The sequence below is a fragment of the Hippoglossus hippoglossus genome, chromosome 2, assembly GCF_009819705.1.
Source record: "Hippoglossus hippoglossus isolate fHipHip1 chromosome 2, fHipHip1.pri, whole genome shotgun sequence".
Lineage (NCBI taxonomy): Eukaryota > Metazoa > Chordata > Actinopteri > Pleuronectiformes > Pleuronectidae > Hippoglossus > Hippoglossus hippoglossus.
This window is the reverse complement of record NC_047152.1, coordinates 6504289-6517333: the sequence shown is the minus strand read 5'-3', so window position 1 is coordinate 6517333 and position 13045 is coordinate 6504289. Positions and strand designations below refer to the sequence as shown.

General features: G+C 45.1%; 2 protein-coding genes across 4 annotated transcripts in view; one reads left to right on the top strand and one right to left on the bottom strand.

Annotated features, from left to right (window-relative positions):
- pln (phospholamban) overlaps positions 1 to 13045 on the bottom strand; it is a 33693-nt gene that overhangs the window by 3320 nt on the left and 17328 nt on the right. For 2 of the 3 annotated variants that reach the window (XM_034610187.1, XM_034610197.1), the window contains one exon: positions 8524 to 8534. The exons of the other annotated variant lie outside the window; for it this stretch is intronic. The gene's annotated coding sequence lies outside the window, so the exon portion shown is untranslated. Of the gene's footprint in view, positions 1 to 8523; positions 8535 to 13045 lie in introns of those variants that run through there. 3 annotated transcript variants of the gene reach the window in all.
- The window catches only part of LOC117776352 (protein FAM184A-like), a 30817-nt gene that overhangs the window by 11447 nt on the left and 6325 nt on the right, over positions 1 to 13045 (top strand). The window contains 12 exon segments of the mRNA XM_034610218.1: positions 211 to 417; positions 830 to 1003; positions 1201 to 1362; positions 2234 to 2369; positions 2979 to 3160; positions 3241 to 3426; positions 5818 to 5940; positions 6021 to 6182; positions 8376 to 8497; positions 8863 to 9013; positions 12258 to 12372; positions 13017 to 13045. Of these exon segments, the coding sequence (XP_034466109.1) occupies positions 211 to 417; positions 830 to 1003; positions 1201 to 1362; positions 2234 to 2369; positions 2979 to 3160; positions 3241 to 3426; positions 5818 to 5940; positions 6021 to 6182; positions 8376 to 8497; positions 8863 to 9013; positions 12258 to 12372; positions 13017 to 13045 (1749 nt within the window).

Here is a 13045-nt window from a genome sequence, read left to right as displayed (position 1 = left end):
CCGTTCGCAGGCGTAGCTTTGAAAGAACAAATTATGTGACGGCATGTAAGTTAAAGGAATTCAATCATTTGCTCTTTTCTTAATTATGACAGAGGGATTTTGAAGAGATGCTGAGAGCATTTAGCTTGGCACAGGTAGAGATTAGGTTGGCAAACAACACAGTCAACGATTCCAACGGAAAAAATAGAAAAATGTTTCGTGGTTTCATAGGTGGAGGAGATGCGTCGGGATTTTGAGGAGAAGCTGCGGGCATTCAGCCAGGCTCAGGCCCAGTTTGAGGCTGATAAGCGGCGAGCGATGGAGGAGCTGAGGACCACCCACCGCCAGGAGGTGGAGGAAATCCTCAACAACCAGCAGAACCAGAGCGCCACCTCCACAGAAGACCAGGAGAAACTGGCCGAGCTCCATAGACAAGAGGTGGGCTGAGAGTGAGAGAGAAAAGGAAGATAGATGTGTCTTTTTTGGAAGGACAAAACCTTTGGATTGAAGTTAATGCCACAAGTTACTTGTTGGGGTAGCTGCTGTGTCAGAGGCTTTTTAAATCTTCAGTTTCTGGCATGAAAACTGAACAATGTAGGGTTGTTTTGGTGGCGCACTTGGCTTTTGAGTATGATGTAAACTTGAAGTGGTTAAAATCGGACCATGGACCTTTGTTGCATGTCATCCTCTTATTTTCTTCCCATTTTTTATTTCCTATCAACTGTTTACTGTCCAAAATATAACAGCTTTCCCAAAGACTAATCCTTTGAAACATAAAAAAGTTATTAAATATCCACAAAAGCCAGTTTGTGTTTCGGCATCTGACATTGAAATCCGTCTGGCGGTGTAGGTGGAGGCGTTGATGGAGAGGGTGGAGGAGATTACGAAGGACAAGGTCCGTCTGGTGGAGGAGTACGAGGCCAAGCTGGCGAAGGCTCAGGAGTATTACGAGCGGGAGCTGGAGGCCATGAGGAGGACACACCAGCTCACCACTGAGAACCTGCTGGCCTGGAAAAGGACGGAGGTGAAACCACAGCACAGACTCACTGTGGAAAGAAACAAGCAGCCACATTTAATTGAGTTATATTTGATCCTCCTTTTCTTTATTTTCAATATCAAACTTGAACTTGGTCATATACAAACTTCCAAAATGTGTTTACCATGATGTTTACCATTTAGTCCAGTTATATTGATATTACTCCATTTTGTGCTCGTGTCCAGGTCGAGCTGCGTAAAGAGTTCCAGGCTCAGGACGCGGCGCTGCAGCGCTCGCTGTCGAAGCTGAGGAGTGAGCTCCAGAAAGCTCAGGAGGAGGCGAGAGAGAACCGAGACAAGACCAACAGGCTGCAGACGTCACTGGCCAACGCTGAGGGGACAATCAAGGTGTGTGTGTGTGTGTGTGTGTGTGTGTGTGTGTGTGTGTGTGTGTGTGTGTGTGTGTGGTGTGTGTGTGTGTGTGTGTGTGTGTGTGTGTGTGTGTGTGTGTGTGTGTGTGTGTGTGTGGTGTGTGTGTGTGTGTGTGTGTGTGTGTGTGTGTGTGTGTGTGTGTGTGTGTGTGTGTGTGTGTGTGTGTGTGTGTGTGTGTGTGTGTTCCAGGCCTTATTCATGTTGTGGAGACCTTAGTTTACTTATATCATAAATCATTAATTTTAAGGTGAAGACATGATTTAAGGTTTAGGTTAAAGTTTTAGGTAAAGATTAGGTTTAGATTAAGGTTGGCTAAGGTTAGGCAAGTAATAACTGAAGTTAAGGTTAGAGTAAGTCTCTAGGAAATCAATGTAATGTCCTCTGAAGTCCTGGACAGAACTGTGTGTGTTCATGCATGAACACACACAGGATGCAGGATGAACATGACGTTTTGCTCTCTTAGATTGTTTTGGTAAATCTGATTATCACTTAGGACCGATCTCCCCAATAAACAGGAAGAGTACGAGAGTCTCCTGTTGGTTACATTTGGGCTGCAAATTGGGCTAAATTGGATGAAAAACTGTTGCTGAAAACAGATAAAAAAAGCTAAAAGGCTCCGGCAAAAGTAAAACTGTTTTCAGGGAATCTCTTAAGTGGGAAACCTAATGTGGTGTGCGCTGATGGTCCTGCAGGCAAATCTGCTGAGCAGGACGAGCTGGAAAGGTCTATGTGACTCCAGGCTGTGGCGGGAGAGATATGACTGGGTTTTAAAACACACATAATGTTGGATTGTAAGGATTTGTGTTTAGGAAGTGTTTATGTGTGTGTGTGTGTGTGTGTGTGGCAGAACCTGCACAAGCAGCTGGAAGAAGCCATCCAGGACGGAGAGATCTGGGTGATGCAGCTGAAGGACACTGAGTATGAACTCGACGGCAGCAGGGAGCGAGTGCAACAGCAGGCCACTGAAATCCTCCACAAAGCCAGTAAGAGACTCATTTACTGTGGAGTTTAATGGTCACAGATGTTTTTTATATGTGTTAAAGGAATTATTCCTCATATACTATCAACAACAACATTGCAACGATACAAAGGGGGTTGAAAAATCTGCATTTTCCTTTGAAAGGGAATTTCCACTGTTGCCTATTCTTATGTTTTGTGCATTCCGACTGTGCAGCTCCTTGAAGAAGCTCTGTCGACACATTACCCTCCACATGCTGCAGATCTGAAGACACCCTCTGCCTTACTGCGTTCACGCTGAGCCTCGTTTCCGAGCGAAGGATCGCTTCTTGTTTGGAAAATTGTTTTGTTCACTTAGAAAGCTGTGGATTAAACCTTTCATAATCCATTCACAAGATGAACATTTGTCATGTAAACTCTCCTCGTGCCGTTTTTTAAACATCTGCTCCCTTTACATTCTTTTCTCTTGTTTGTCATGTACCAGTTTTCTCGCTGTTTAACAAGCGGCGTTTCTTCCTCAGAGGAACGTATGAACAGCTCAACACGAAGCTGGGAGTCTGTTTGTTCTGTCGTCTCGGCTGTGAAGTCACAACGGTGCCAAATGTGCTGAATGAGTTTGATGTGACTGTTCCCAGGTCAGATCGGCTCGCTGCAGGCCACCCAGATGTCCCACGAGGCAACCATCAGGAACCTGGACCAGGAGCAGAGTCGGCTGAAGGAGAAGATCAGCCGGCTGGAGGAGGAGAGGGAGGCGCTGCTCAACCAGAGCCAGGCCACAAACGAACAGCACAAACAACAAGTGGTCGCTCTAGAGCAGGTGCTTTTACTTTTAAACATACAATTCCAGTCCGGTCTCAAAGGTCACAAACCGCCTAAAGCTTCTTCTCCCCTCCTCAGTCTCTGCGCGAGGAGCACCAGGGCTTCGAGAAGGAGCTCTCCAGACTCAGGGCGCACTACGAGGAGGAGACGCTGCGCTACAGGGAGGCGCAGGTCCGGGCGCTGGAGGAGATGGAGGAGAAGCACCAGTCCATGACGGAGGAGGCCCAGCAGGAGAAGGAGGAGGAGAAGAATGTCCTCATGGCGGTGAGTACCAACATTTCGGGTTTCAAATATAGTCAAATAAGTTCTTTGTAATTTGCTTTAGGATATTTTTCAACTATGGAAATAAAAGTCATGATTCAAACAAATAATTTCACCTGTTGTCATTGTTCTGTGGTCTGAGCTGATGTTGTATATCACACGTACAGATTTGCTCTTATCGAATCAAACACTGTGTTTTCTTTGTGTTATATATGACTCACTGCTGTGAGTGCGTCAAACCCTCTGCTGCGAAAAAATCCCAAGCTCAGCTCGAGCTGTTCTCACAATTTTAAAAACGGGAGCAGAGGGAGCCAGAGATTGTTTATTTGTCTTAGTCATTTATGATATTTACATATATGGACCCGTGTGGTGATAAAACACGGACAAGGGCCACAAGTGAAGTGACAAATTTCTTAGACAAAAACGTTAATTACGACAAAACACAGCTGGATGTTGCTCTCAGGGTTTTTATCTCTCTCTCAATTCAAGTGTCCTGGGCTGTTTAAAAAAATATGTATCTCCAAGAAACGAGTGCCACCCCCCCCCCCCCCCCCCCCCCACCCCCCCTCCAGTGACTGCACACATTTAATTAGGTCAACATTAAGACTTAAGACATGAAAACAACATCGCTATCTCCCCGTATTTCACTCTGCGTCCTTCATTTTCTCATCAAATGTTCCCCCCCCGCTTTCATCCTCCAGGGGGTTTTTTTCCTCCTCCTTCTCCGTCCCCCGTCTCCGAGTTCAAAGTTGCTGTGTGGAGCGAATACAAATGTCCTCATTGCCGAAGGAGCAAGAAGAACGTAATCAAATTAGGCAGGTTAAATTAATTCACCCTGATTCGTTCACCAGCTACAACAACGTCGCATTACTGAAAACAAATGGTTCAAAGCAGGAAGGAGGACGCGGCTTGATGCCCCAGTGGGTGTGGGCTGTGAGCCGAGCATGATGGGTACTCCAGTAGTAGAAGAAACAACATGAATCATTTGGCAATATTTGAAAACTAACTCAATATGTAAATACTATAATAGAGCTTATTCCTCTGCCCAACAGTCGGCTTGAATTCAGTCAAGTTTCAACAAATTTTGTTCATCAAGATCAAAGATCAAAATCAAAATACACAAATCTCGCAATGTTAAAGAAAATGGAATATGACTGATTTTCATTGACATTAAACCCTGCCTCAAAGCCAAGTGACAGTGCAGTGTGTGTGTGTGTGTGTGTGTGTGTGTGTGTGTGTGTGTGTGTGTGAGAGAGAGCATGTGGGTGTGTTTGTTTATAGATCCCCTGAAAGAAAGGAAGATAAATGGAGAGAAGGAATTACAGAGGGGTGGGGGGGTGAAGAAAGGAGATATTATGTAAGCCGGAGCAGTGCTGTGCTTCATCTTTAGATAAACGTCTGTTTTTATTTGGAGTGAAATCAAAGATGATGCAGGACGACAACTGGGGTGAAACAGAGAGGACGACAGAACTGGTCCTTTTTTAAAAGAAAATATTAAATTTTATGAATCCTTTTAAATTGTACCATTATTGTGAACACGATATCTCAAGCGTGCTTTAAAGAAATATTTTTCAATTTGGTACAAACGTTCCCTTTGACTCAAAGATGAACTGGTTTGAGTTTAGTGGCCAAAGGTCAAAGGTCACGTGACCTTATATGAGTCTGGAAGAAAACGTGTGGAGACTGAGACTGCACTGGTTGGTGGAGGCGTACAAACGCAGGGTGGTAATTCTATTCTATTCTATCTGTTACAGTAACATAAATAGCAAAGAATAAACTTATGTTTGTAGATGCCACGCTGTTTATGGAGTGTGACTAAACTGCTGCAACAGAGCACAATGACTTTTTATTTCGTAAGATATAACCACTAAAGATTTCTGTGTGAGGGATGAATAGAAAAGCGAGAAATAGTCTAAATATAGGGAGAAAAGGAGAATTTCACGAGATAAATTCTGAGTGGCCCAGAAAGGCTTTATTGCTGTGGTGTGAGGATTATAGGCACTGGTTGGTTTTCACTCGCTGGCCTTTTAAGTTGAAATGACAACCCATGTGTCCCTCCCTCATTCAGCGGCCATGCTTCACACCCACCAGCTGCCACGACACTATATTAAGGCACAAATGGGATTTACTGTTCAGTGGCTTCCTAACGCTCTCCTCCGTTTTTTAAAGATTATACTTTCAGGGTATTTCACTATGAACGCCTTTGGAACTGTACTCCTCTTACTGCACAAGGGTCATCGTGCTTTCATACAAACACACTTATTTGCAAGTACATGAATGGGTTCTTTGTCAGGGAAGGTATAGGAGTATAAAGTTTTTAAACATTGCCAAATTTCTAATCGATCCTTTCTGTCCTTCCTCTTCTGCTCATCCTTCCTCCTTTTGCTCCTGCAGAAAATGAGTCAGGAGTTTGAGATCAAGCGTTTGTCGCTGGAGGAGCAGCGGGACCGTCTCCAGCAGCAACTGGACAACCTGAAGGAGGAGCTCTCGGCCAAACTCAACATGGCCAACCAGGAGGTACGAAACGTTGAGTCGGCTCCTCTTGAAAAACGTGACCCATCTCATTGCACCTTCTAACCCTCTGGCGATCCCCTCAGGTGTCCCACCTCCAGGAGCTGGTGAGGGAGGGGCAGCAGAACCTGGGCTCGGCTCAGACGCAGATCAGCTGTTTGAAGGAGACTCAGGAGAAACTCAGGATAGAACTGGACGCGACCAGAGCCCGAGTCCGGGAGACCAGTAACCTGCTCACTGACCTTCAGGTGAGGAGAAGAAGTGGTAGGAATCAATCAACTTGAAATGTCTGTCGCAATTAATACATTCTGAAACACAAAGGCTATTATTTTATATTATTATTTATTCCTTTCCCCGATAACAAACTGCCAATGTGACCGTTCACAACCACAACACAAATATAATTTCATAATTTCTGTCCTTATCCACACATTATTCCGTATTCAGTTGAGCAAAGAGGTTTTGGAGTGATCCTGAGTAAAGTAAATAAATAATCGTGTCTGGAAGATGCTGTCCGTCTAGTCATTCAGGTGAAGGGGGGGGGTTACACACAGCCAATCAGAGACTCTGTTAATCCTCGCTTAGTCATTCAATGTGACAGTCAGCCGGCAAGTTTGTCAATCACACACTGCAGTCGAGCATTAACCTGTCGGCCAATCACAGTCAACTTTTCAACTGTAATGTGCTTAGTGTTAATGATGTCAGGAAGGGACGGAGGCAAAGAGAGGAAATGAGAAAGAGAGAAGAGAAGAGGATATTGATGGATGGATTGAGGGCTTGACGGGTGAAGGGATGGATCGAATAGATTCATTGTGCAGGAAAACCGTACGTGATAGTTTTGTGCTAAATTGTTGTGATGTCAGAAGGGACGGAGGGAAAGAGAGGAGATGAGAAAGAGAGAAGGGGGATGGATGGATGGATAGAAGAGAATATGGATGAATGGATGGAAGAATGGAGAGAGGTCGTTGAGAAACCAGGGGAGGAGAGGAAAGCAGGCAGCACTGATGGCCAGCTGTGAGTTAATGATGATGAGGCTATTATGAGTTTAGTGGTCCTGAGATTGAAGAGCTGGTGTGAGACACAGGAGAGTGTGTGTCTGAAATTGGCTGAATCTTTGTTTATTATTACTCTTACTATTAAGAATAATGTTCGTCTATTCCTAGTAAAAAAGCCACAGTACTTTAAAAACACCCAATGGAGATAATTGAAATCATCACCGTGGCTTTAAAATACTAAGTATCCTCAGCCGACAATACAGACATCAACTCAGTAACGTTCAAAAGTCAAATAAATGAGTAAGACACAACTGCTGGAAACTCCAGTGACGAATAAAAGACGGAGCGATGGCTGATGAAAGATGCAGCAGCCAGAGCGACTGAATGAGGAGCTGATAATTACATAAAACTGCTAAGTGGCGCTCTTTGCTTTTCCCACCAGCTCGTCTATAAAAAGACACAGGATTGTATCTTTCACTCGCAGCCCGAGCGCCGCTTCACAGCCAATCTAGACCAGCCATTGTTCGGCGGGATATGAACCCTTGAATGCCTCATTATGCTCTAAAAGGATTGCAGAAAGAAGCGAGAACGGAGTCTGTGGAGAGGCACGTCGTTTCTTTGTGCCACTTGTGATGATAACGTAGCGCTAATTGTCAGGTGCATGCATTTATATTTGTGTGTTGAAATCGTAGACTGTAAATAAAGATGGACGACGTGGCTTCAGCTCCTCGCGCCATCCAGAAATGAAGCTGAAATATCCTGGATGCGAACTATCCAGATGTTCACCTTCATTAACATTGTTTAACATTATCTCAGAGAATAATTCATGGCTCTTGATGAAAAACTGATATTTATGAGTGCGTGCAATTTGGTGGATTCAAGGGTTCTGTGAGACGTGTTTGAAAAAAAGTCATCGCTGATCACTTTTTTCTAACCTTCATCAAAAAGGAAAATTGCAAACAGTTCTCGTCTGGATTAAACTGCTCAAACTTTCCACCCGGGAGCCGAACACGAGAGCAACAGGTCTTTTTCTTTCTTAATGAGCTCGTCAGCAGATAAACCCCGGAGCCTCTTGGAGCAGCTGCAAACGGGTGACCCGGTGAAGTTAGCTTCTGCCTTGAAAACCTGCGCATTACAAATGGCCCGTAGCTGTGGCATTATAAATAGACGTGGAGGTGGGCACCATGAGTCACCCAACTCTCGGCTATTGAAGTGCTGCATCTGGCCAGGGATGGGAATTTGGGAAGATTTTCTGCTTCTGTTATTGTTAAGGGCTCAGGACTCTTTCAGCAACACTCACTTACGTTGGGTCATAGCCTCAGATTCACACTTTGACTCCCATATTCCAACCTAAATTTTAATCAATTCCTTAACTGGACGAGTCTGTGAAGGTACGAACCAGTGGAGCATTTGGGCTAAAGCCTGTGTACATGTGTGTGTTTGCAGGAGGAGATCGAGACTCAGAAACAGCAGCATGAGGCCCGAGTGATGTCCATCAGAACGGAGGAGAAACAGAAGATGGACAAGATGGGAGACGACTTGGACCAGAGATGGCGAGATGCACTGCAGTAAATGAAAAAAGACGAGAAAAATCCCCTCTCTGTCCTCACATATCTCACACTGACAACTTATCCGTCTCGCTCCATCGTGTTTTGCTCCTTCCATTTGTTTTCTCGTTCATCTCTGTCATCTCTCGCCCCCTCTCCGTCACAATCACACTTGTTATCAGCGTAACAAGCAGACTTTGTTTTGCCAAAAAACACTCATGGATATTAATAAGGAGGGATGACAGAAGAACGAGGGTGGAAGCAAGTTAATTGAGGCGTGCGATATTTACCGATATCCTTTTAGCAGGACGAAGTGCAGCAGAACAAGGACGCTGACAGGATAAATGATCATTCCCCCAAACTGTGTCTGTGATCTGACTCTGCAGGGAAGAGGTGCGTATGTTGAAGGAGGAGCTGACCGAGGAGTACGAAGCCGACAAGCAGGCGGCGATGACGCAGCTCTCCCAGCAGAAAGAGCTGGAGATGATGGCGGCAAGAGAGGGCTGGCAGAGGAAGGTGGAGGACCTGCTGGAACAGGTGACACACACACACACACACACACACACACACACACACACACACACACACACACACACTTCCTAAAAAGATATTCTGCTCATAAATGATTGTACGCACAACTCAGACAACAACAGGATGTAAAATATGAAAAGGTAACAGGTGGAGGTTCAGAACTGGCGTCTTCTGGCGCTGAAAAGTAAACTAACTTTAATCAATTTTAAAATATATATATTAATTTATAACACTATAGGAAGCATGGATCAGTTTTCTTCTTGCAGCGTCACATACGTTAACTTAACTGCTCCTAGGAACTGCTTCAATGTCAGAATGACGTCCACACCAGTCACTGCTCAGTAATTCAAAGGACTACATCCTATGAATTCCTGGAGAATCTCTGTGATTGGACGGACAACTTGACCCACAAATTTGCAGCGTTGACCAATAGTAGCTCCTCCTGACGGTGCCGGAGACACAATGGAGGAAGCTGCAGAAGCGTTTGAGCTCAGTTTGCACCGACCTCCTTTTCTCCTCTGCCGCACACAAGAGGAATGTTTTGCAGACACTTATTCAAAACGTCTCTTGAACAAATAGCGTGAACTTTTCTTTACTGACAAGTTTGTTACGCCAGGGAGGTTTTTTACCTACTTCAGGGAAACTTTTAGATTAAATAACAAATACAGAACGCCCAAGAGAACAAGCTGCCCAAAACAAAGAGAACAGAGAGAAGCTCGGGAGCTGCTGTTACTGACTGGGGTTAGCCAGCCTGTTCTGTGTTTTACTTTTCTCTTGACAGGGTTTTTAAAACTCTAAATCCAAAAGCTACAGCATAAGGTACGGACCACATGTACGCCACGCTGCACCGAGCACAGTCTGCTTTCACAGCACAACACCTGGTGCAGGCAGGTGCACTATCTGTCACATATGCACGTACATCATCTGCTTTTAGAGGCTGATGAATGTGTTCTTGATGCGTGTTGTTCTACTTCTGTGACCAGTGGTGGTAAGGATATGAAGAGAAGCTTCCTGTTTCAGCTGCTCAGATCAGGAAGTTAAGATCTGTTGTATCAACAGTGAGAACCATTCGGCGCCGTGCTGAAAGCCCGGGCGCTCGTCTACTCACGCTCACGCGGCTGACAGTGCCGAGCAGAGTGCCCCCTGGGTAATTCAGAGCTCGGCTGAGTCACAACTGAAACCTCAAAGAGGCTCGTTCTGATTTTGCCAAGACGCCGGTGGCCTCGGATAAACGCTTTCTGACAAGCCGGCGCCAGCGTCCACCGATGCCAGCGTGGTAACCTTTCAGATGCACCCACCCCCTCCTTTCCCGAGCCGTGACAAAAGTAGCTCACGACAAGGCTCTGCAAAGTTAAAGGAGCCGTCTGATTCTGAAATGAATGCTGATTGCTGTTTTACACATTAGTACTTTAGTGTTAATTTATCAGTTGACTGATGTTGGCCAGTAGCAGACATCTGTATCTGTGTTTGTGTGACAGTGTGTTGTTTATTTAAAACAGTAAACACAGTTTGAGAGGACTCTGTTGATAGGAGTTTTAAAAAAGGGTAATTTCGCCTCATACTTCAATAATTCCAATGGGAAATTGGAAAGAATTTCCCATTAAAATATAAGCCTCTTGTGTCCGTCTCTATCGGACAGAAACAACCATCAGACCAGTGCACTTGATGGGCACGACAATTATATATGCAGCTAAAGTGGAAAATACAGTGTGTCTGTGTTGTTTCATGTGTGTGTAGATGTAACATCATTATCTATAATGACTTCTTTTTCATTAAGATAGTTTCATTACAAGGTCCCCGCCCCAGGCTGCTGCTGCGTGTGTGTGTGTGTGTGTGTGTGTGTGTGTGTGTGTGTGTGTGTGTGTGTGTGCACGTAGGGTGTTAAATGGCATTGAGATCACACACATGCACTAGAGTTTTACTAAGATACTTCTACCGCATTAAGTCCCGGCCTGAAGACATCCACATGCTTATATTCAGTTACAGTCATAGCGCCACCTACTGGCAACAGGTCAGAAAAGCCTTTAGAGGTTGATTATGAATTATTGTGAAAATTGGGAGGTACCACGCACACAAGCAAAATATTACATCTTAGTTGTGTCCAGTGGTAGCGACAGCACACAGCTGAGTCAAGCAGCCATTGACAGAGGGGCAAGGGTCTGTTCAACGCGGCTTGCAGCTTTACTTAATCTTGCATTTCAACTTATATTTCTGTAAATGTAAAGATGACTAATCACAGCAGACAGGTCGCGAACACAGAAAAGGGAGGATAAAGTGTACAGGTCAGCTGCCGGTCTTCTTAAATCCCTAACCCCACAAACTTCATCCCAGCCCTGCTCCCCGTTCTCATTTTAAATCCATCTTACCTTACAGTGGTTAATGTAGTACTGCTCGAGCACTAAATCCTGGGGGGGGGGGGGGTTTAGCTGCCGCAGCCTGAGGAGGAGTGACGTGTGGAAGACCAGAGCCGCCTGTGTGAGAGAGCTCCGCCATTCACAGCCACTCAGACCCCTAATAGTTCTGATATCTCCTCGAAACAAAGCAGTTTTCTGCACTGCAATGAGGCTGACGCAAGTCGGCTTCATATTGCTCGGCTGTCAGCTCATTGTTATGGGCTGTGAAATCTCCAGCTACAGTGTTTGGCTGATATCCATATGCCGGTATCTCCACCAGTGAGTAGCTGTCAAAGAGAAATCTAGACTATCTCTCAGAAGCCAAAACAATCCGAGAGAAAGTGAGAGACTGACGCAGGAGGAAATACAAAGACTGATGTTCCTCTTGTTGATCTAATCAAGTGAGAGCAGCGTGTCGAGTGTGTTGCTCATTTTCTGGAGATGCATATTTTCTTTTCTAAATGACTCTGAGGGAGAAGGTCAATGTGATGTTGCTGCACAGAAAACCCACGATTCCCAATATGCAATTACAGTTTTTATGCTGTTACTCTTAAGATTTCAGGTTGTCCGTTTGTCCGTCCCCTACTTGTGAACACGATATCTCAAGAACGCCTTGAGGGGGTTTCTTGAAATTGGGTACAGACGTCCAGTTGGACTCAAGGATTAACTGATTAAGTTTTTGGTGTCTAAGGTTAAAGTCACTGTGACCTTTCAAAAGCCATTTTTGGAAACACAAAGAAACACAATTAGTAGATTAGATTAGATTAGAATCAGTCCATTCCACTCTGAAACAAGCCTGGTGCCGTTCAGTAATTATAACCTTACCCTCCCTGTTCTCTCACTCTTCCTCTGTCCAGATCTCTCTTTTGAAACAGTCCCTGGAGCTGCAGCTGTCTCAGTCGCAGTCGGCTCTCCAGCAGCTGCAGTCTCAGTTCAACCAGGAGAGAGAGCTGCTGAGCCAACAGCTCAAAGGTAAGCTGCCCTTTTGGATTGGAATGACCTTTGACTTGGTGGACGATCCAAAGTATTTAGGGGAATAATATCTATGACTGTGTGAAATGTTGTGCTGTTCAGGGACTATTGCAGCCATTCAGTGTTTTTACAGCAGTCCACCTTTCCCGTGTGGTATTTAAAATCATACAAAGGGCATTTACTGCTGCTGCTGCTGCTGCTGCTGCTGCTGCTGCTTCGTATTATTAGTTTTCAGGACTGTGGAACCATGAGGTGACTTTTATTGTAAAGCAGCCTTTCAGGTAAGAATTGATGCTCCTATAAAACAAGGGTCATTTTCTTGTGGTGATTCAGGAGAGAGGGATGTTCTGCTACAATACTGGACTGTTATTAGTAAAACCATATGGGATGTGCAGACAGCATGTGCTCCAGTCGAGGTTTGTCCCAGCGTGATGGAAGAGGCACTACAAAAAATGACACAGTGGGTTGAAAGATCAATCCACTTTCCTTTTCATGTTCTGTTCTGCGGTGTGCCTCGCGCCGCTGTGCGAGTGAAAAGATCACCACGCCGACCGCCTTGTTCAGCAGAACGGAAAAACGCGCCGGCTCCTGATGGATGGCGGCGTACCTCGCTCATGTCTCTGTTTGTGCGCGTGTGTTTGCAGAGATGCAGAGGGAGCATCAGAGGAGAGAG